At 44.7% G+C, this 23,017-nt stretch overlaps 2 protein-coding genes across 5 annotated transcripts in view; both read left to right on the plus strand.

Annotated features, from left to right (window-relative positions):
- The first annotated feature begins 3,178 nt into the window (after positions 1-3,178).
- LOC123733027 (uncharacterized) lies at positions 3,179-16,024 on the plus strand. The gene is made up of 2 exons (XM_045712333.2): positions 3,179-3,784; positions 8,861-16,024. The coding sequence occupies exons 1-2, from the start codon at positions 3,460-3,462 to the stop codon at positions 9,652-9,654; spliced, it is 1,119 nt and encodes a 372-aa protein (XP_045568289.2). The 5' UTR covers positions 3,179-3,459; the 3' UTR covers positions 9,655-16,024.
- Positions 16,025-19,143: 3,119 nt separating this feature from the next.
- ern2 (endoplasmic reticulum to nucleus signaling 2) overlaps positions 19,144-23,017 on the plus strand; it is a 45,340-nt gene continuing 41,466 nt past the window's right edge. For 3 of the 4 annotated variants that reach the window (XM_082968368.1, XM_082968371.1, XM_082968372.1), the window contains exon 1: positions 19,144-19,785. In XM_082968368.1, coding sequence (XP_082824494.1) covers positions 19,711-19,785 — 75 coding nt within the window. In that variant the 5' untranslated portion in view covers positions 19,144-19,710. The remainder of the gene's footprint in view (positions 19,786-23,017) is intronic. The other variant, XM_082968366.1, reaches the window with a different exon arrangement.

A 23,017-nucleotide genomic window follows, 5' to 3' on the forward strand; every position in this document is an offset into this window, starting at 1 on the left:
ACTATGTGTTTAGTACTGGGGGGGAACAGAATCAGTCCACTATGTGTTTAGTACTGGGGGGGAACAGAATCAGTCCACTATGTGTTTAGTACTGGGGGGGGGAACAGAATCAGTCCACTATGTGTTTAGTACTGGGGGGGGGGACAGAATCAGTCCACTATGTGTTTAGTACTGGGGGGGGAACAGAATCAGTCCACTATGTGTTTAGTACTGGGGGGGGGAACAGAATCAGTCCACTATGTGTTTAGTACTGGGGGGGGAACAGAATCAGTCCACTATGTGTTTAGTACTGGGGGGGGGAACAGAATCAGTCCACTATGTGTTTAGTACTGGGGGGGGAACAGAATCAGTCCACTATGTGTTTAGTACTGGGGGGACAGAATCAGTCCACTAGTGTTTAGTACTGGGGGGAACAGAATCAGTCCACTATGTGTTTAGTACTGGGGGGGGGGGGAACAGAATCAGTCCACTATGTGTTTAGTACTGGGGGGGGAACAGAATCAGTCCACTATGTGTTTAGTACTGGGGGGGGAACAGAATCAGTCCACTATGTGTTTAGTACTGGGGGGGGGAACAGAATCAGTCCACTATGTGTTTAGTACTGGGGGGGGGGGGGGGGAACAGAATCAGTCCACTATGTGTTTAGTACTGGGAGGGGGGGGGGGGGACAGAATCAGTCCACTATGTGTTTAGTACTGGGGGGGAACAGAATCAGTCCACTATGTGTTTAGTACTGGGGGGGAACAGAATCAGTCCACTATGTGTTTAGTACTGGGGGGGGGGGACAGAATCAGTCCACTATGTGTTTAGTACTGGGGGGGGGGGGAGGGACAGAATCAGTCCACTATGTGTTTAGTACTGGGGGGGGGGGGGGGGACAGAATCAGTCCACTATGTGTTTAGTACTGGGGGGGGGACAGAATCAGTCCACTATGTGTTTAGTACTGGGGGGGAACAGAATCAGTCCACTATGTGTTTAGTACTGGGGGGGGAACAGAATCAGTCCACTATGTGTTTAGTACTGGGGGGGGAACAGAATCAGTCCACTATGTGTTTAGTACTGGGGGGGGGGGGGGGAACAGAGTCAGTCCACTATGTGTTTAGTACTGGGGGGGGGAACAGAATCAGTCCACTATGTGTTTAGTACTGGGGGGGGGGGGGGGGGACAGAATCAGTCCACTATGTGTTTAGTACTGGGGGGGAACAGAATCAGTCCACTATGTGTTTAGTACTGGGGGGGAACAGAATCAGTCCACTATGTGTTTAGTACTGGGGGGGAACAGAATCAGTCCACTATGTGTTTAGTACTGGGGGGGGGGGGGGGGGGACAGAATCCGTCCACTATGTGTTTAGTACTGGGGGGGGGACAGAATCAGTCCACTATGTGTTTAGTACTGGGGGGGAACAGAATCAGTCCACTATGTGTTTAGTACTGGGGGGGGGGGGGGGACAGAATCAGTCCACTATGTGTTTAGTACTGGGGGGGGGACAGAATCAGTCCACTATGTGTTTAGTACTGGGGGGGAACAGAATCAGTCCACTATGTGTTTAGTACTGGGGGGGGGAACAGAATCAGTCCACTATGTGTTTAGTACTGTGGGGGGGGGGGAACAGAATCAGTCCACTATGTGTTTAGTACTGGGGGGGGGGGGGCGGGAACAGAGTCAGTCCACTATGTGTTTAGTACTGGGGGGGGAACAGAATCAGTCCACTATGTGTTTAGTACTGGGGGGGGGGGGGGGGGGACAGAATCAGTCCACTATGTGTTTAGTACTGGGGGGGGACAGAATCAGTCCACTATGTGTTTAGTACTGGGGGGAACAGAATCAGTCCACTATGTGTTTAGTACTGGGGGGGGGGGGGGGGGGACAGAATCAGTCCACTATGTGTTTAGTACTGGGGGGGGGGAACAGAATCAGTCCACTATGTGTTTAGTACTGGGGGGGAACAGAATCAGTCCACTATGTGTTTAGTACTGGGGGGGGGAACAGAATCAGTCCACTATGTGTTTAGTACTGTGGGGGGGGGGAACAGAATCAGTCCACTATGTGTTTAGTACTGGGGGGGGGGGGGGGGCGGGAACAGAGTCAGTCCACTATGTGTTTAGTACTGGGGGGGGGAACAGAATCAGTCCACTATATGTTTAGTACTGGGGGGGGGGGGGGGACAGAATCAGTCCACTATGTGTTTAGTACTGGGGGGGAACAGAATCAGTCGACTATGTGTTTAGTACTGGGGGGGGGAACAGAATCAGTCCACTATGTGTTTAGTACTGGGGGGGAACAGAATCAGTCCACTATGTGTTTAGTACTGGGGGGGGGGGACAGAATCAGTCCACTATGTGTTTAGTACTGGGGGGGAACAGAATCAGTCCACTATGTGTTTAGTACTGGGAGGGGGGGGGGGGGGGGGGGACAGAATCAGTCCACTATGTGTTTAGTACTGGGGGGGGGAACAGAATCAGTCCACTATGTGTTTAGTACTGGGGGGGAACAGAATCAGTCCCCTATGTGTTTAGTACTGGGGGGGGAACAGAATCAGTCCACTATGTGTTTAGTACTGGGGGGGGGGGACAGAATCAGTCCACTACGTGTTTAGTACTGGGAGGGGAGGGGGGGGGGGGACAGAATCAGTCCACTATGTGTTTAGTACTGGGGGGGAACAGAATCAGTCCACTATGTGTTTAGTACTGGGGGGGGAACAGAATCAGTCCACTATGTGTTTAGTACTGGGGGGGAACAGAATCAGTCCACTATGTGTTTAGTACTGGGGGGGGAACAGAATCAGTCCACTATGTGTTTATTACTGGGGGGGAACAGAATCAGTCCACTATGTGTTTAGTACTGGGGGGGAACAGAATCAGTCCACTATGTGTTTTGTACCGGATCGTATGTGTGTAATAGATACACGTTGTTTTCTAGTGATCACTGTCAATTTGCATCAATCAACTCATTATACTGTATGTTGTAATGTAAAAAAAAAAAAAAAATTGTAATGTTTTAAAAATATATATATTCTTGAAATTAAAAAAAAGAATTTTTTTTTTTGAAAGTGATTCACTTTTTTGTTGTTGTTGTTGTCTGAAAAAATAAAATAATCTTTACCCCATTCAGTGGATGGCGACGTGGATCATTCAGTTGGTGTCGCCTAGTGTGACGTTTAATCTAGTGGACGGAACTCTTCTTTCAACAACAACAACAACACGGCTACTGATTCTATGGATTTAACCGCCTCGGTAGCTTTGCTAGCCAAAATAAAAAACGAAATATTGAACCTCTACACTGTTTCGGTGTATATTAACAACTGTATTTTAAAAACACACTTCTGTCGTCTACCTAATTATCACGTTTAAGTTCATATTTATTCTGTTGTTATTAGTCAGGTAGCCCGGTTTGATAAATTAGCCTAGCACTAGGCTAGTCGCTAATGCTAACTAGCTAGCTAGCTATCACCCTTGACCATGAGCTCACCAAGCTACTCTCCTGTTAAAGAGGAGGAGGAGGAGGTCTGCTGGACGGAGGAAGAGGGTCTGTGGCTGAACGTTGTCGTGAAAGAGGAGGAGGAGGAAGAGGAGGAGGATGTTAAAGTAAAACAAGAAGAAGTGGAGGAAGGTGAGGCTGTTTCAGTGAAAGAAGAGGAAGACGCGTTCAGAGTGAAAGAGGAAGAGGAGGATGTCACAGTAAAAGAAGAGGAGGAAGATGCAGTTCTTGGAGTGAAGGAGGAAGGAGAGATAACTGTCACATTGAAAGATGAAGAGGAGGAGACAGGAGACCTGATTAACACCAGTAAGTACTGTCTTAAGAACAGGGTCACTTACTCTACAGTTGAACTGATGTGTGATTTTAAAGGGTCAATCTGCAATTCCTACATCTGTTTTTGGACTATAAATAGCCGTTGTTTCTTGAAGAATAGAACTTATAAATGCCTTATGAGCTAAACTTAAAACTTTCTTTACAAAAAATAAATAATGTAAGTTATATTATTTAAATTATTTCAAGGCTATAGCCTACTAAGAAATACGCTCAGCATTTTTAAAACAACGTTTCATTCTATTAAGTCATTACAGTCTATAAACTGAACATATATCCTATAGCCTGTGACTTAAATACAAATTAATTAAATTTAACGAGAGAAAAAATGACTTATTTTAGAAGCACGAGTTTGGCCAGTCTATGGCTTCAGGCTCATACGATAGTGCCTGGAGAGTGGCCTCTCCACACATACAGAGCCACTGGGGAAGCTAAACACCCATTTGGCCACTCTTGAAAGGCTGGGCAGAGATGCAGAGCCACTGGGGAAGCTAAACACCCATTTGGTCACTCTTGACAGGCTGGGCAGAGACGCAGAGCCTCTGGGGAAGTTAAACACCCATTTGGCCACTCTTGACAGGCTGGGCAGAGATGCAGATTTGTTATTTTTCTATAGATAAGCCCTAAATTTTTTTTAGGCAAAATAGCCCAATCAAAACGGAAAGCGCTCCTTGAACGTGGGAATATGCCAGGCCTATTGTGGGCCAAAAATCAATTATGGCCTATAGTATAGATAATAAAACAAAAATTAAATAAACGTTTAAGAGATCAGATTTGGTTGTTGTTTATAAATACTTTTTACACTTAGTTATCTACCCACTTCGTTCCATATGCATCTAGTAATCTACACCATTATGCTTTTGGGATTACATGTCTTTTCACATTCTTTAGATGTGGACATCACCACACTCTCTCTCTTGCTCTTGGTTCTCATCTTTTTAAGTCACTTTGATTTAGCAACTGTGTGTTTTATCAGTTTCTTTATGTCAAATATTTAGTGAAACTCCGTGACAGTAGCAAGGGGGATAATAGCAGCACGTAAATAGACTACAGATGCATGCTGGGCCGGGCCCTGAGCTCGTGAAGTGACTCGCTACTGGAGCGAAATTGGAGAGGGGGGTGAGAAAGCCGACGCTCCAGCCTTTGGGAATCTTGGGTGAGGTCCAGGTGGTATACCCTCCAGCCTTCTGGGCAGTTTGGGTGAGACCCAGGCAGGATCATGCTGTGGGGATATTTTTCAGCGGCAGGGACTGGGAGACTAGTCAGGATCAAGGGAAAGATCAACGGAGCAACCAGAGCCTGAACTTGAACCCGATCGAACATCTCTGGAGAGACCAGAAAATAGCTGTGCAGCAACGCTCCCTATTCAAACTGACAGAGCTTGAGAGCATCTGCAGAGAAGAATGGGAGAAACTCCCCAAATACAGGTGTGCCAAGTTGTAGCGTCATACCTGTGAAGACTCGAGGCTGTAATCACTGCGAAAGGTGCTTCAACAAAGTACTGAGTAAAGGGTCTGAATACTTATGTAAATGTGATATTTAAGTTTAAAAATGTTAAGACATTTGCAAAAATGTCTACAAACCTGTTTTTGCTTTGTCATTATGGGATATTGTGATGTCATTATGGGGTATTGTGATGTCATTATGGGATATTGTGATGTCATTATGGGATATTGTGTGTAGCTTGATGAGGGGGATAAAAAAAAAACGATTGAATACATTTTAGAATGAGGCTGTAACGTAAGAACATTTTGAAAATATCGAGGGGGTCTGAACACTTTTTCGAATGCACCGTATATACTTTAGTTCAGAAGGAGAGGTTCTAACACTATATACTGTAGTTCAGAGGTTATAACACTATATACTGTAGTTCAGAAGGAGAGGTTATAACACTATATACTGTAGTTCAGAGGAGAGGTTATAACACTATATACTGTAGTTCAGAAGGAGAGGTTATAACACTATATACTGTAGTTCAGAAGGAGAGGTTATAACACTATATACTGTAGTTCAGAAGGAGAGGTTATAACACTATATACTGTAGTTCAGAAGGAGAGGTTATAACACTATAGACTGTAGTTCAGAGAGGTTAGAACACTATACTGTAGTTCAGAAGGAGAGGTTATAACACTATAGACTGTAGTTCAGAGAGGTTATAACACTATATACTGTAGTTCAGAAGGAGAGGTTATAACACTATATACTGTAGTTCAGAAGGAGAGGTTATAACACTATGTACTGTAGCTCAGAAGGAGAGGTTATAACACTATATACTGTAGTTCAGAAGGAGAGGTTATAACACTATATACTGTAGCTCAGAAGGAGAGGTTATAACACTATATACTGTAGTTCAGAGAGGTTATAACACTATATACTTTAGTTCAGGAGCAGTTAGCAGCAGTTAGCAGGCCGGGGCTAGCAAGCTAGCAGTTAGCAGGCTGGGGCTAGCAGTTAGCAGGCCGGGGCTAGCAAGCTAGCATAAGGGCCTTAGAGGGACGTCGCGATGGGGAGAAAAGTCTGTTTTTGTCTCATCGTGCGGTGACGTCGATAGACCAGTCGTGGAATTAGTAGGGTTCCAAGTAGCAGAGGGGTCCAAGTCCAATTGGCAAAATGGGTATAGTGGTCCAAGAAACTGGCCGGTGGATCAGCTAACAGTCCAATATGCTCTAGATAGCTAGCAGTCCGCGGTTAGCAGAATGGGCCTTCAGGGGACGTCGCGCCTGAGGGGCCTGTTGGGATCCTCAGGCAGATTATGTCGGTATTCCAGTCGTAGAGGATCGGCGGGGTTCCGTGCCCCGTACCGGCAGTAGAAGAGGTCCGGATATTGTAGCTGAGGAGTGGGCTACAGGAGTAGCCCAGGAGCCCTAGACGGGAGATGGGTCTAGCATGGGCTAGCCCCAGGCTAGTTGGTGCTAGCTCCGGGATGGAAACGTTAGCCAGCAGTAGTCAACCCGGGTTGCGGTTAGCTAGCTGCCATGATCCAGATGAAAAGGTTCAGAGTTTGCAGTAGGAATCCGGAGATATGGAGAGAAAAATAGATCCGGTATGCTCTGGTTTGAAACGCGTTGTACGAACCGGCGAGAGCATTCCGAGCTAAAGGTTAGCTGACTGATAGCTGGTAGCTAGTTAGCTGGCTAGCTTCAGGTGAGGTATTCCAGATTCGGAGGTAAATAGAAATACTTTAGAAGAAAACCAGATCTACACCACATTGGAGAGTATATTGAAATTTAGTAAAAAAAATATTTAAAAAGAATGCGCAGAAAAAGATATAAAAAGAGAGACAAGACAAAGACTCCATCTTGGATTTTGGACTTGTAGATGACCTGGAGCCAGTGGGTTTGGCGACGAGTTCTAACCAGACACCTAGGTATTTGTAGTTGTCCACATATTCTAGGTGTCTGGTTAGACTGTAAACTCTCCTTCCAGACTCACATCAAAACATCTCCAATCCAAAATTAAATCTAGAATCGCTACAAAGCATCCTTCACTCACGCTGCCAAACATACCCTCGTAAAACTGACTATCCTACCGATCCTCGACTTCGGCGATGTCATTTACAAAATAGCCTCCAACACTCTACTCAGCAAATTGGATGCAGTCTATCACAGTGCCATCCGTTTTGTCACCAAAGCCCCATATACTACCCACCACTACGACCTGTATGCTCTCGTTGGCTGGCCCTCGCTTCATACTCGTCGCCAAACCCACTGGCTCCAGGTCATCTATAAGTCTATGCTAGGTAAAGCCCCGCCTTATCTCAGCTCACTGGTCACCATAGCAGCACCCACCTGTAGCACGCGCTCCAGCAAGTATATTTCACTGGTCACCCCCAAAGCCAATTCCTCCTTCGGCCGCCTTTCCTTCCAGTTCTCTGCTGCCAATGACTGGAACAAACTGCAAAAATCACTGAAGCTGGAGACTCATATCTCCCTCACTAGCTTTAAGCACCAGCTGTCAGAGCAGCTCACAGATCACTGCACCTGTACATAGCCCATCTGTAAATAGCCCATCCAACTACCTCATCCCCATACTGTTATTTATCTTGCTCCTTTGCACCCCTGTATCTCTACTTGCACATTCATCTTCTGCACATTCATCACTCCAGTGTTTAATTGCTAAATTGTAATTATTTAACCACTATGGCCTATTCATTGCCTTACCTCCCTTATCCTACCTCATTTGCACACACTGTATATAGATTTTTCTATTGTGTTATTGACTGTACTTTTGTTTATCCCACGTGTAACTCTGTTGTTTTTTTGTCGCACTGCTTTGCTTTATCTTGGCCAAGTCGCAGTTGTAAATGAGAACTTGTTCTCAACTGGCTTACCTGGTTAAATAAAGGTGAAATAAAAAAGAAAATTATAAATAGACATTACTACTGAACAATTAAGACAAAATATGACTGTTGTTCTTCACTTGACTGTCTTATTCGTTTATTAGTAGTAATTAGTTAGTTAAATTAGTAGTATTAGCTATTCGTATGCTAGCAGATACCCCATAGACTTCCAGTCATTGCGCTAACGCATGCTAGCAGATACCCCATAGACTTCCAGTCATTGCACTAACGCATGCTAGCAGATACCCCATAGACTTCCAGTCATTGCACTAACGCATGCTAGCAGATACCCCATAGACTTCCAGTCATTGCGCTAATGCTAACGCTAATCTATCCGCTAACGTTCTTCCTACTGGACACAGAGACCAAAATGGTATCCGTGAGTTTATCTGACTAGGGGAAGTAGGTAAATAAAATAAATTAATTAATTTAATACAATTTAATAAAATTGTAATAAAATAAAATAAATAAAATGTAATACAATTTTAATAAAATAAATAAAATAATTTAATAACATTTAAATAAAATTAATAAAATGTAATAACATTTAAATAAAATAAATAAAATAATTTTATAAAATGTAATTTCATTTTAATAAAATAAAAATACCAAAGAAAATCCATTCAATTTTAGAAGAAAATTGTAAAAAAAAAGTTTGTAAAAGAATTTAAATATTCACTACTTTGACTTGTGTGACTTTGTTGTTCAAACAGGAGAGAGTCGTGACTATCTTGGATCCTCCGGGGAGCCTCAACAACAACATCATGATGCTGACGAAGCAGAGAAGAGTCTCTCCAGATCAGAACACCTCAAGAAACACCAGCAGAGATTCATCTATTCAACAGAACTTAAAAGACATCCGAGAATCAATACAGGAGAAAAACCTTACAGCTGTGATCAATGTGGGAAGAGTTTTGCTAAGGCAGGAGGCCTGGCTATACACCACAGAATACACACGGGAGAAAAACCTTACCACTGCTCTGACTGCGGAATGAGTTTTGCTACCTCAAGCCAGCTGATAAGACATCAGAAAACACACACAGGAGAAAAGCCTTATTGCTGTGATCAGTGTGGGAAGAGATTCATTCAATCGGCTAACCTGACTGTACACAAGAGAATACACACCGGAGAGAAACCGTACCACTGCTCTGACTGCGCGAAGAGCTTTTCTACCTCAAGTGGATTGATAACACACCAGCGAACACACACAGGAGAGAAGCCTTACCACTGCTCTGAGTGTGGAAAGAGCTGTACCACCTCAAGTGCACTGATATCACACCAGCGTACACACACGGGAGAGAAGCATTACCACTGCTCTGATTGTGGGAAGAGTTTTACTACTTTAAGCAACCTGACACAACACCAGCGAACACACACAGTAGGGAAGCCTCATAGCTGTGATCAATGTGACAAGACATATTCCCATCTAATGTCTCTGATTAAACATCAGAAAATACATGCAGGAGATCCAGAGTGTGGAACGATCTCCTACACCAGACCTGGGTAGTAGAACACAGAGTGTGGAATGATCTCCAAAACCAGAACTGGGTAGTAGAACACAGAGTGTGGAATGACCTCCAACACCAGACCTGGGTAGTAGAACACAGAGTGTAGAATGATCTCCAACACCAGACCTGGGTAGTAGAACACAGAGTGATGAATGATCTCCAACACCAGACCTGGGTAGTAGAACACAGAGTGTAGAATGATCTCCAACACCAGAACTGGGTAGTAGAACACAGAGTGTGGAATGATCTTCAACACCAGACCTGGGTAGTAGAACACAGAGTGTGGAATGACCTCCAACACCAGACCTGGGTAGTAGAACACAGAGTGTAGAATGATCTCCAACACCAGACCTGGGTAGTAGAACACAGAGTGATGAATGATCTCCAACACCAGACCTGGGTAGTAGAACACAGAGTGTGGAATGATCTCCAACACCAGACCTGGGTAGTAGAACACAGAGTGTAGAATGACCTCCAACACCAGACCTGGGTAGTAGAACACAGAGTGTGGAATGACCTCCAACACCAGACCTGGGTAGTAGAACACAGAGTGTAGAATGATCTCCAACACCAGACCTGGGTAGTAGAACACAGAGTGTAGAATGATATCTTTGTGATAACTTTTGATGTGGCTGGTTCAACTTGATTCACCCTTCAGTATTTATTCAATCATACTCTAGTTTGTAAATGATCAAACATTTTAATAGAACCATTTTATAGAATAAACATCAGGGACAACAATCTGTGAAATGTAAACTCTTCTAGGTTTCCCCAGCAACAGTACCCCAGCAACAGTTCCCCAGCAACATGATGCTGCCACCACTAAACTTGAAAAATACAAAAGGGTTTTACTCAGTGTTTAGATTTTTAGATTGGTAAGATTTTGACCCAAACTGTAATTTTTAAATTTAGGCCAAAAAAGGTTGTTTAACATTTTATTTAACTAGGAAAGTCAGTTAAGAAAATATTCTAATTTTAAAATGAAAGGCACAAACCTGGACGACGCTGGGCCAATTGTGTCCCGCCCTATGGAACTCCCAATCACGGCCGGCCGGCTGTGGTACAGCCTGGATTTCGAACCAGGGTGTGTCTGTAGTGACGCCTCAAGCACTGAGTTGCAGTGCCTTAGACCGCTGTGATACAGCCTGGATTTCGAACCAGGGTGTGTCTGTAGTGACGCCTCAAGCACTGAGATGCAGTGCCTTAGACCGCTGTGATACAGCCTGGATTTCGAACCAGGGTGTGTCTGTAGTGACGCCTCAAGCACTGAGATGCAGTGCCTTAGACCGCTGTGATACAGCCTGGATTTCGAACCCGGGTGTGTCTGTAGTGACGCCTCAAGCACTGAGATGCAGTGCCTTAGACCGCTGTGATACAGCCTGGATTTCGAACCAGGGTGTGTCTGTAGTGACGTTTCAAGCACTGAGATGCAGTGCCTTAGACCGCTGTGATACAGCCTGGATTTCGAACCCGGGTGTGTCTGTAGTGACGCCTCAACCACTGAGATGCAGTGCCTTAGACCGCTGTGATACAGCCTGGATTTCGAACCAGGGTGTGTCTGTAATGACGCCTCAAGCACTGAGATGCAGTGTCTTAGACCGCTGTGATACAGCCTGGATTTCGAACCAGGGTGTGTCTGTAGTGACACCTCAAGCACTGAGATGCAGTGCCTTAGACCGCTGCGCCACTCGGGAGCTCCTGTAGGGAAGTTATTTGCAATGTTGTTGGTGGCAGCATCATGTTATGGGTATGCTTGTCAACGGGAGGGTAGTTTGTCAGGATCGAAATAAATATGAAAGAAGCAAAGCCCAGGTAAAACATTATCTGAAAACCTAACCTTGGGACGGTGTTATTATTTTCCAAAGACACACGGCAGAATGTCTTTCCCGAGAGGTTGTTGTTTTGCGTGTTTCTGACTGGTCCAGTCTGTCTCTTACATCTGCTTGGAAATCCTAGACATGGTGAGTGATGAATGATCATGGCGTTGGGTTACTGGCCCAACGCTCTAACCACTAGGCTACCTGCCGCCTCTACACTCTAACCACTAGGATACCTGCCTCCTCTACACTCTAACCACTAGGCTACCTGCCGCCTCTACACTCTAACCACTAGGCATTCTGCCGCCTCTACACTCTAACCACTAGGATAACTGCCGCCTCAACACTCTAACCACTAGGCTACCTGCCGCCTCTACACTCTAACCACTAGGATAACTGCCGCCTCAACACTCTAACCACTAGGCTACCTGCCGCCTCTACACTCTAACCACTAGGATAACTGCCGCCTCAACACTCTAACCACTAGGCTACCTGCCGCCTCTACACTCTAACCACTAGGCTACCTGCCGCCTCTACACTCTAACCACTAGGCTACCTGCCGCCTCTACACTCTAACCACTAGGATACCTGCCTCCTCTACACTCTAACCACTAGGCTACCTGCCGCCTCTACACTCTAACCACTAGGCTACCTGCCGCCTCTACACTCTAACCACTAGGCTACCTGCCGCCTCTACACTCTAACCACTAGGATAACTGCCGCCTCAACACTCTAACCACTAGGCTACCTGCCGCCTCTACACTCTAACCACTAGGATAACTGCCGCCTCAACACTCTAACCACTAGGCTACCTGCCGCCTCTACACTCTAACCACTAGGATAACTGCCGCCTCAACACTCTAACCACTAGGCTACCTGCCGCCTCTACACTCTAACCACTAGGCTACCTGCCGCCTCTACACTCTAACCACTAGGCTACCTGCCGCCTCTACACTCTAACCACTAGGATACCTGCCTCCTCTACACTCTAACCACTAGGCTACCTGCCGCCTCTACACTCTAACCACTAGGCTACCTGCCGCCTCTACACTCTAACCACTAGGCTACCTGCCGCCTCTACACTCTAACCACTAGGATAACTGCCGCCTCAACACTCTAACCACTAGGCTACCTGCCGCCTCTACACTCTAACCACTAGGATAACTGCCGCCTCAACACTCTAACCACTAGGATACCTGCAGCCTCTACACTCTAACCACTAGGCTACCTGCCGACTCTACACTCTAACCACTAGGCTACCTGCAGCCTCTACACTCTAACCACTAGGCTACCTGCCACCTCTACACTCTAACCACTAGGATACCTGCCGCCTCTACACTCTAACCACTAGGCTACCTGCCGCCTCTATACTCTAACCACTAGGCTACCTGCCGCCTCAACACTCTAACCACTAGGATACCTGCCGCCTCTACACTCTAACCACTAGGCTACCTGCCGCCTCTACACTCTAACCACTAGGCTACCTGCCGCCTCTACACTCTAACCACTAGGCTACCTGCCGCCTCAACACTCTAACCACTAGGCTACCTGCCGCCTCTACACTCTAACCACTAGGATACCTGCCGCCTCTACACTCTAACCACTAGGCTACCTGCCACCTCTACACTCTAACCACTAGGCTACCTGCCGCCTCAACACTCTAACCACTAGGATACCTGCCGCCTCTACACTCTAACCACTAGGCTACCTGCCGCCTCTACACTCTAACCACTAGGCTACCTGCCGCCTCTACACTCTAACCACTAGGATAACTGCCGCCTCAACACTCTAACCACTAGGATACCTGCCGCCTCTACACTCTAACCACTAGGCTACCTGCCGACTCTACACTCTAACCACTAGGCTACCTGCAGCCTCTACACTCTAACCACTAGGCTACCTGCCGACTCTACACTCTAACCACTAGGCTACCTGCAGCCTCTACACTCTAACCACTAGGCTACCTGCCGCCTCTACACTCTAACCACTAGGATACCTGCCGCCTCTACACTCTAACCACTAGGCTACCTGCCGCCTCTACACTCTAACCACTAGACTACCTGCCCCTCTACACTCTAACCACTAGGATACCTGCCGCCTCTACACTCTAACCACTAGGCTATGGTTTTAACTGTAGATTGGTGGAGGGGAAATGTTTTCTATGGTTTTAACTGTAGATTGATGGAGGGGAAATGTTTTTGGTTTTAACTGTAGATTGGTGGAGGGGAAATGTTTCTATGGTTTTAACTGTAGATTTGTGGGGGAAATGTTAATTTAATACCTTTTTAGATTTAATTTTAAGGCAGCAAATTGTGAAGACTGGCGTGTAGACTTTCACTAGTGGTTCTAAGTAAGCCTTGTCTGAGCCAGAACTCCCAGGAACCCATTTCCTGTAACACAGTACAGTACTTCCCCCCTGGACAGGAAGCTAGTCTGCAGGACCATAATAACACAGTACAGTACTTCCCCCTGGACAGGAAGCTAGTCTGCAGGACCATAATAACACAGTACAGTACTTCCCCCTGGACAGGAAGCTAGTCTGCAGGACCATAATAACACAGTACAGTACTTCCCCCTGTGTTTTGTATGTAGGAGTAGCTAGGAACTCTCTTCATAACATCCCAGTGAACACAAGATATTGAAAAGACATCTCTTTGGTTGAACATATGTCTTATTGACGTCTTGTGCTCACTGGGATGTAGTTTTCCAAATGTCATATATAACCTGAGGGGCGGAGCAATTGATTATTTGTTCGTTTGTAGGAAACATTGGATAGTTAGTTGAACTGACTGAACGTTGAACCAGCTAACAGAACATTGAACCAACTAACAGAACATTGAACCAGCTAACGGAACATTGAACCAGCTAATGGAACATTGAACCAGCTAACAGAACATTGAACCAGCTAACAGAACATTGAACCAGCTAACAGAGCATTGAACCAGCTAACAGAACATTGAACCAGCTAATGGAACATTGAACCAGCTAACAGAACATTGAACCTACTGAAGGAACATTGAACCAACTGAAGGAACATTGAACCAGCTAACGGAACATTGAACCTACTGAAGGAACATTGAACCAGCTAACAGAACATTGAACCAGCTAACAGAACATTGAACCAGCTAACGGAACATTGAACCTACTGAAGGAACATTGAACCAACTGAAGGAACATTGAACCAGCTAACAGAACATTGAACCAGCTAACGGAACATTGAACCTACTGAAGGAACATTGAACCAACTGAAGGAACATTGAACCAGCTAACAGAACATTGAACCAGCTAACGGAACATTGAACCAGCTAACAGAACATTGAACCAACTGAAGGAACATTGAACCAGCTAACGGAACATTGAACCAGCTAACAGAACATTGAACTAGCTAACAGAACATTGAACCAGCTAACAGAACATTGAACCAGCTAATGGAACATTGAACCAGCTAACAGAACATTGAACCTACTGAAGGAACATTGAACCAACTGAAGGAACATTGAACCAGCTAACGGAACATTGAACCTACTGAAGGAACATTGAACCAGCTAACAGAACATTGAACCAGCTAACAGAACATTGAACCAGCTAACAGAACATTGAACCAGCTAATGGAACATTGAACCAGCTAACAGAATATTGAACCTACTGAAGGAACATTGAACCAACTGAAGGAACATTGAACCAGCTAACGGAACATTGAACCTACTGAAGGAACATTGAACCAGCTAACAGAACATTGAACCAGCTAACAGAACATTGAACCAGCTAACGGAACATTGAACCTACTGAAGGAACATTGAACCAACTGAAGGAACATTGAACCAGCTAACAGAACATTGAACCAGTTAACAGAACGTTGAACCAGCTAATGGAACATTGAACCAGCTAACAGAACATTGAACCAACTGAAGGAACATTGAACCAGCTAACAGAACATTGAACCAGCTAACAGAACATTGAACCAGCTAATGGAACGTTGAACCAGCTAACAGAACGTTGAACCAGCTAACAGAACGTTGAACCAGCTAACAGAACATTGAACCAGCTAACAGAACATTGAACCAGCTAACAGAACATTGAACCAGCTAACAGAACATTGAACCAGCTAACAGAACATTGAACCAACTGAAGGAACGTTCTGTTAGGTCTACATATCCAGAGAAGGGAGAGATAGAAATAGACAGATGGAGAGAGAGAAGGAGACAGATGGAGGGAGGGAAGGAGACAGATGGAGGGAGAGAGATGGAGAGAGGGAAGGAGACAGATGGAGGGAGGGAAGGAGACAGATGGAGGGAGAGAGGTGGTGGGAGAGAAATAGACAGATGGAGACAGATGGAGGGAGGGAGAGACAGGGAGGGTAATCTCGAGCCATAATCATTATGCTTAATTCTATGTAAAAAAATATTAGTATTTTTTTCTGCATATCTCAGCATACCTCTTGATCTGTCTGTATCCTCCAGACTGCTGGTTCTTTTTTGTTAAAAAAAATAAATATGCTTCTCTGCATCTCTGCTAAAATCTGGGTAAAAAAAATAAAAAAATGTGAGTCTTATTTAGTACATTTAGTTATTGCTTGCTTTTCTAAAGTCTTCCAACCATACCAGCGGGCATGTCAGCTAAGGTAGTCAGACAAGCTAGCTACTCTATCTTGATAGCCTGAAATGGCATCTTTGGTAGCTAGTTATAATGTAGGTAGTTAGACAAGCTAGCTACTCTTACTCGATAGCCTGAAATGGCATCTTTGGTAGCTAGTTATAATGTTTGGGAGATTGGGAACCTATCTGGGCTAAAGGCCAACTTCATCAAATCGCTAGGTGGCTAGTAGTAACAACAACAACACAGAAACAACAATAACTAACATTTCTTTCTTCGTTTTAGTGTGTCGTGAAACAGCATAAAGTCAACATACTATATATTATAATTATTATTATATATACTATATACACACGGTGACAGTCAGTTCTAGTACCATTTTGTTTTTTACAATGTGCAGGGCAGCCCAAACAGAGCCGTTGCTATGGATACGCACAGACGCAGAGCAGCGTGTGTAGCATCGCAGGCAGCCAAGGCAACAGCGCATCTGTCCCTCCGTCCTCAGGATGGCACCCCGTTGCTCTAAATAACTGGCTAGTTTGCCTGTCTTTACAAAACATAAAGGACGTCGATGTCCACGCCCCTGCGTGAATATAATTAGCATAATAAATCCCCATAAAAATCGTTGTTTTTATTTTTATTGGATGCGCCTCAAATCAACAGCATCCGCCGATGTCGCACTTCCGCATCTGCGACTTCCTCATCTGCGACTTCCTCATCTGCGACTTCCTCATCTGTGACTTCCTCATCTGCGACTTCCTCATCTACGACTACCGCATCTGCGGTGAAAGGTGAGAGAGCCAGTGCGCTGTTTGTTTTGTCAGACCATGAGACAAACCCCTGAAAATCCCGTCTTATCACAAAATCGTCTGTAGCGTCCCGAACGGTTTGGTCTACAAACTATTATGACCCCATGGAATGGAAAAAGTGAGACCCTCCACAAGCGTCTTGGGACTTTGTCTGAAGTCGCTATAGCCAATCTGCCAACTTCCGTCTGTAGCGTCCCGAATGGTTTGGTCTACAAACCCACACTAAAAGGTGAGACTCTCCTCAAACACGTACATGTCCGATGTTTTGCTCTAGGATGACGCCCACAGGCCTCACAAGACTTGCCTGAAGTCCCCCCCCCCCCCCCCCCCCCCCAAGGTACCACATTGTTATTCAATGTGTTTCTATTGGCTAATAGCAGTCATCTGTTATTCAATGTGTTTCTATGGGCTAATAGCAGTAATCTGTTATTCAATGTGTTTCTATGGGCTAATAGCAGTAATCTGTTATTCAATGTGTTTCTATGGGCTAATAGCAGTAATCTGTTATTCAATGTGTTTCTATGGGCTAATAGCAGTAATCTGTTATTCAATGTGTTTCTATGGGCTAATAGCAGTAATCTGTTATTCAATGTGTTTCTATGGGCTAATAGCAGTAATCTGTTATTCAATGTGTTTTCTATGGGCTAATAGCAGTAAGGACTATCTGTTATTCAATGTGTTTCTATGGGCTAACAGCAGTAATCTGTTATTCAATGTGTTTCTATGGGCTAATAGCAGTAATCTGTTATTCAATGTGTTTCTATGGGCTAATAGCAGTAATCTGTTATTCAATGTGTTTCTATGGGCTAATAGGTTAATTAACTAGTAAGGCCAAAAAAAGTATTTTTCGTCAAATATTTTTTTCTATATATATATTTTTTTATACTTAAAGGGGTCGTAAAATTCAAAATCAAATAGCAAAATTATCGTCGGAATTGTTTTAAGAAAGTATGACCTTATTAAACACAATTCCATGTAGTAGAACGGCCCTGTACATCACTGGGGCCAGGTGTCAGAGAAAGACCCTAAACATTGTCAAAGACTCCAGCCACCCAAGTCATAGACTGTTCTCTCTGCTACCGCACAGCAAGCAGTACCCGGAGCCCCAAGTCTAGGTCCAAGAGGCTTCTAAACAGCTTCTATCCCCAAGCCATAAGACTCCTGAACATCTAGTCAAATGGCTACCCAGACTATTTGCATTGCCCCCCCTCTCCACACCACATCACTGCCACCCATTGTTATCATCTATACATAGTCACTTTAATAACTCCACCTACATGTACATATTACCTCAACTAACCTGTACCCCCGCACATTGACTCGGTACCGGTACCCCCCCTGTATATAGCCTCGCTATTGTTATTTTATTGTGTTACATTTTATTTTTTAACTTTAGTTTATTTTGTAAATATTTTCTTAACTCTATTTCTTGAAATGGATTGTTAGTTAAGGGCTTATAAGTAAACATTTCACGGTAAGGTCTACACCTGTTGTATTGAGCGCATGTGAGAAATAGAAATTGATTTCATTTAGATGTTGGAACATTGCATCAGAGACTTGATGTGGGCGATTAGGCCTGGCTCGCAGTAGAGAGAGAGAGAGAGAGAGAGAGAGAGAGAGAGAGAGAGAGAGAGAGAGAGAGAGAGAGAGAGAGAGAGAGAGAGAGAGAGAGAGAGAGAGAGGAGAGAGAGAGAGAGAGAGAGAGAGAGAGAGAGAGAGAGAGAGAGAGAGAGAGAGAGAGAGAGAGAGAGAGAGAGAGAGAGAGAGAGAGAGGAGAGAGAGAGAGAGAGAGAGAGAGAGAGAGAGAGAGAGAGAGAGAGAGAGAGAGAGAGAGAGAGAGAGAGAGAGAGAGAGAGAGAGAGAGAGAGAGAGAGAGAGAGAGAGAGAGAGAGAGAGAGAGAGAGAGAGAGAGAGAGAGAGAGAGGGAAAGAGAGAGAGAGAGAGGGAAAGAGAGAGAGAGAGGGAAAGAGAGAGAGAGAGAGGGAAAGAGAGAGAGAGAGCGGGAAAAAGAGAGAGAGGGAAAAAGAGAGAGAGACAGAGAGAGAGACACAGAGAGAGAGAGAGAAAAGGAGAGGGAGAGAGAGAGATATAAGCCATAGATGTCTCTTCTCTGTTCTGCCACCATCTCTATTGTCTTTCACCTGAACGAGCCGCGCGTTCCCGTGATCACAAAGCCGCCCTTTCCGCGTCGAGCTCATTCTAAACACCGCCCCCCCCGGTTACCGTCCAACTCTCCTTTACCATTGGCCGGAACTGCCGTCAATCAAACAAGAGAGAGGGAGGGGCCACAGGCCCACATTCATTGACAGCAGGTCTCATTGCGCAGTGTAATAGGCTGAGTTATATTCTTTATGATGAGGGGAAAAGCCCACCAGCATCTACATGATATTTATAATTATTAACCTTTCAGCAAAACCACACAAAACCACTGTCTTCTCTGTTATTTAACTGTTTTCAGACGTTTATTTGGACCGTAGGTCCTGACCGCATACCGACGAGAACCGTCTCTACCTGACGTCACAGGATCCCGTTCCTAACACGGAAACCGTAATGTGGGTGCGAGGGGCTCGTCGTCGTTTAGTCGTTATTGTTGTGATGGTCTGATCTGTCATCTACTTCTATCCAATAATAATAATAAAAAAAGCGCGTCGATATGAAAATAAGACTTTTATTAAGGAAAATGTTTTAACAAACGAAGCCCTGTCGCTTGTTTGACCAAATGGATGCGACCGCTGTAGAAAAGTTTACAGATTATTCGACCTCTGTTCTTGTAACTTTTTTTTAGCAAGTTTCTTTCTGTCGATTTGAGATTCCCGTAGATCGTAGATCTACAGCCATGAAGCGGAAGTTAGCGCGCGGTCTCCTGCTGCTGCTGCTGCTGTCTTGGAAAGGAACCGAATTACAGGCGAGTGTGTTGTTGTTTACTTGTTTATAGGGGGAGGAGGGGAAATCCCAGTGGGTGTGTGGCTCGCTGGGTCCGGTGCCACTGTCCGGTTGGTCTATTTCGGGAACACATACAGAGAGAGAGAGAGAACTTAAATACACTTCAAGAATAGTATGCTGGAAATGAACGTAACCCCCTTCAAGTGTCTGTCTGTCTGTCTGTCTGTCTGTGTTTCTGTGTCTGTCTGTCTGTCTGTCTGTCTGTGTTTCTGTGTCTGTCTGTCTGTCTTTCTCTCTGTCTGTCTGTCTGTCTTGGGTCGGTTACTTAAAAAAAAAGAAATGTAATCCGTTATAGTTATCTGTCTAAAATTGTAGTCAGTAACTTAACTAAGAGGGTATTTCGCTCTCCTGCTTTCTACCGTTTTGGATGCCTTTTTATATTGTGTAGTTTGGCATGTAAAGGCCATTGCACGTTGAAAATGTGTGTGGACAAAAATTCCTTGTTCAGTTACCACATATCCCTTTAAGGCGCCATACAGAGTCCGGTTCAATGATGCAACCCCTTGGAGAGTAAATATAGGAGTGTCGAGGTTATACACACACACACACACACACACACACACACACACACACACACACACACACACACACACACACACACACACACACACACACACACACACACAACATGTGGTAAACGGTCTCTTTTCTGAGAAGGAGACGGGGTAGTCTTGCTATTCAGGATGTCCTGGTGTAACAGGAATTTCCATTCCAGGTGAACCAACAACAAAAAAAGGAGAGCAGTCATTGATAACAATCAATCAAAGATCAATCCAGTTTTAATACAATAATTTACATTGGAATCTCTCCAGAACAGAACCAAATGTTCATCTCCAGAATAGAAGCAGGTCCATTTATATATTCTAATCAGACAGAACCAAATGTTCATCTATCGACCCGAGAGGCTTGTACAAAGTCAGAACAAAAGGCATCGTGGGATCAATACAATAATGTCGTCAATACAATCATATTTTAGTGTTCCTTATTCAGCAGTCTGGATGGGTGTATCAATACACCCATTCACTACAAAAACATACAGGCGTTTCCTTCTTAACTCAGTTGCCAGAGAGGAAGGAAACCACTCAAGGGATTTTCTTTCACCGTGAGGCCAATGGTGACTTTAAAACAGTTATATCAAATTTATTTATATAGCCCTTCTTACATCAGCTGGTATCTCAAAGTGCTGTACAGAAACCCAGCCTTAAAACCCCCAAACAGCAAGCAATGCAGGTGTAGAAGCAGGTGTAGAGTTTAATGGCTGTGATAGGAGAGAATTGAGGATGGATCAACAACACTGTAGTTACGCCACAATACTATATACTGTATAGTGTAATAATATATACCTACTGTATAGTACTATATACAGTATAGTATAATAATATATACAGTATAGTATAATAATATATACAGTATAGTGTAATATATACCTACTGTATAATACTATATACAGTATAGTATAATAATATATACATTTACATTTAAGTCATTTAGCAGACGCTCTTATCCAGAGCGACTTACAAAATGGTGCATTCACCTTATGATATCCAGTGGAACAACCACTTTACAATAGTGCATCTAAATATTTTAAGGGGGGGGGGGGTTAGAAGGATTACTTTATCCTATCCTAGGTATTCCTTAAAGAGGTGGGGTTTCAGGTGTCTCCGGAAGGTGGTGATTGACTCCGCTGTCCTGGCGTCGTGAGGGAGCTTGTTCCACCATTGGGGTGCCAGAGCAGCGAACAGTTTTGACTGGGCTGAGCGGGAACTGTGCTTCCTCAGAGGTAGGGGGGCCAGCAGGCCAGTGGTGGATGAACGCAGTACCCTTGTTTGGGTGTAGGGCCTGATCAGAGCCTGAAGGTATGGAGGTGCCATTCCCTTCACAGCTCCGTAGGCAATCACCATGGTCTTGTAGCGGATGCGAGCTTCAACTGGAAGCCAGTGGAGAGAGCGGAGGAGCGGGGTGACGTGAGAGAACTTGGGAAGGTTGAACACCAGACGGGCTGCGGCGTTCTGGATGAGTTGTAGGGGTTTAATGGCACAGGCAGGGAGCCCAGCCAACAGCGAGTTGCAGTAATCCAGACGGGAGATGACAAGTGCCTGGATTAGGACCTGCGCCGCTTCCTGTGTGAGGCAGGGTCGTACTCTGCGAATGTTGTAGAGCATGAACCTACAGGATCGGGTCACCGCCTTGATGTTAGTGGAGAACGACAGGGTGTTGTCCAGGATCACGCCAAGGTTCTTAGCACTCTGGGAGGAGGACACAAGGGAGTTGTCAACCGTGATGGCGAGATCATGGAACGGGCAGTCCTTCCCCGGGAGGAAGAGCAGCTCCGTCTTGCCGAGGTTCAGCTTGAGCTGGTGATCCGTCATCCACACTGATATGTCTGACAGACATGCAGAGATGCGATTCGCCGCCTGGTTATCAGAAGGGGGAAAGGAGAAGATTAATTGTGTGTCGTCTGCATAGCAATGATAGGAGAGACCATGTGAGGATATGACAGAGCCAAGTGACTTGGTGTATAGCGAGAATAGGAGAGGGCCTAGAACAGAGCCCTGGGGGACACCAGTGGTGAGAGCGCATGGTGCGGAGACAGATTCTCGCCACGCCACCTGGTAGGAGCGACCTGTCAGGTAGGACGCAATCCAAGCGTGGGCCGCGCCGGAGATGCCCAACTCGGAGAGTACTATATACAGTATAGTATAATAATATATACAGTATAGTGTAATATATACCTACTGTATAATACTATATACAGTGTAGTATAATAATATATACAGTATAGTATAATAATATATACCTACTGTATAGTACTATATACAGTATATTATAATAATATATACCTACTGTATAGTACTATATACAGTATAGTATAGTAATATATATACAGTATAGTATAATAATATATACAGTATAGTATAATAATATATACCTACAGTATACCACAACATATACCACAACATTGTAGTTACTCCACAATACTAACCTAAATGACAGAGTGAAAAGAAGGAAACATGTACAGAATAATAAAAATATTCCAAAACATGCATCCTGTTTGCAACAAGGCACTAAAGTAAAATATTCTGGGTTTCCTGCACCAGTGAGCTCAGGACAGCTGGAGGATATTTGTTCAAGGGATAATAAGTCATCAGGTCGGCCTGTTTTATATGACGAGAGAGAGCTGGGGGAGAGAGGGAGCTGGG

Source organism: Salmo salar, chromosome 02, assembly GCF_965601325.2.
Source record: "Salmo salar chromosome 02, fSalSal1, whole genome shotgun sequence".
Lineage (NCBI taxonomy): Eukaryota > Metazoa > Chordata > Actinopteri > Salmoniformes > Salmonidae > Salmo > Salmo salar.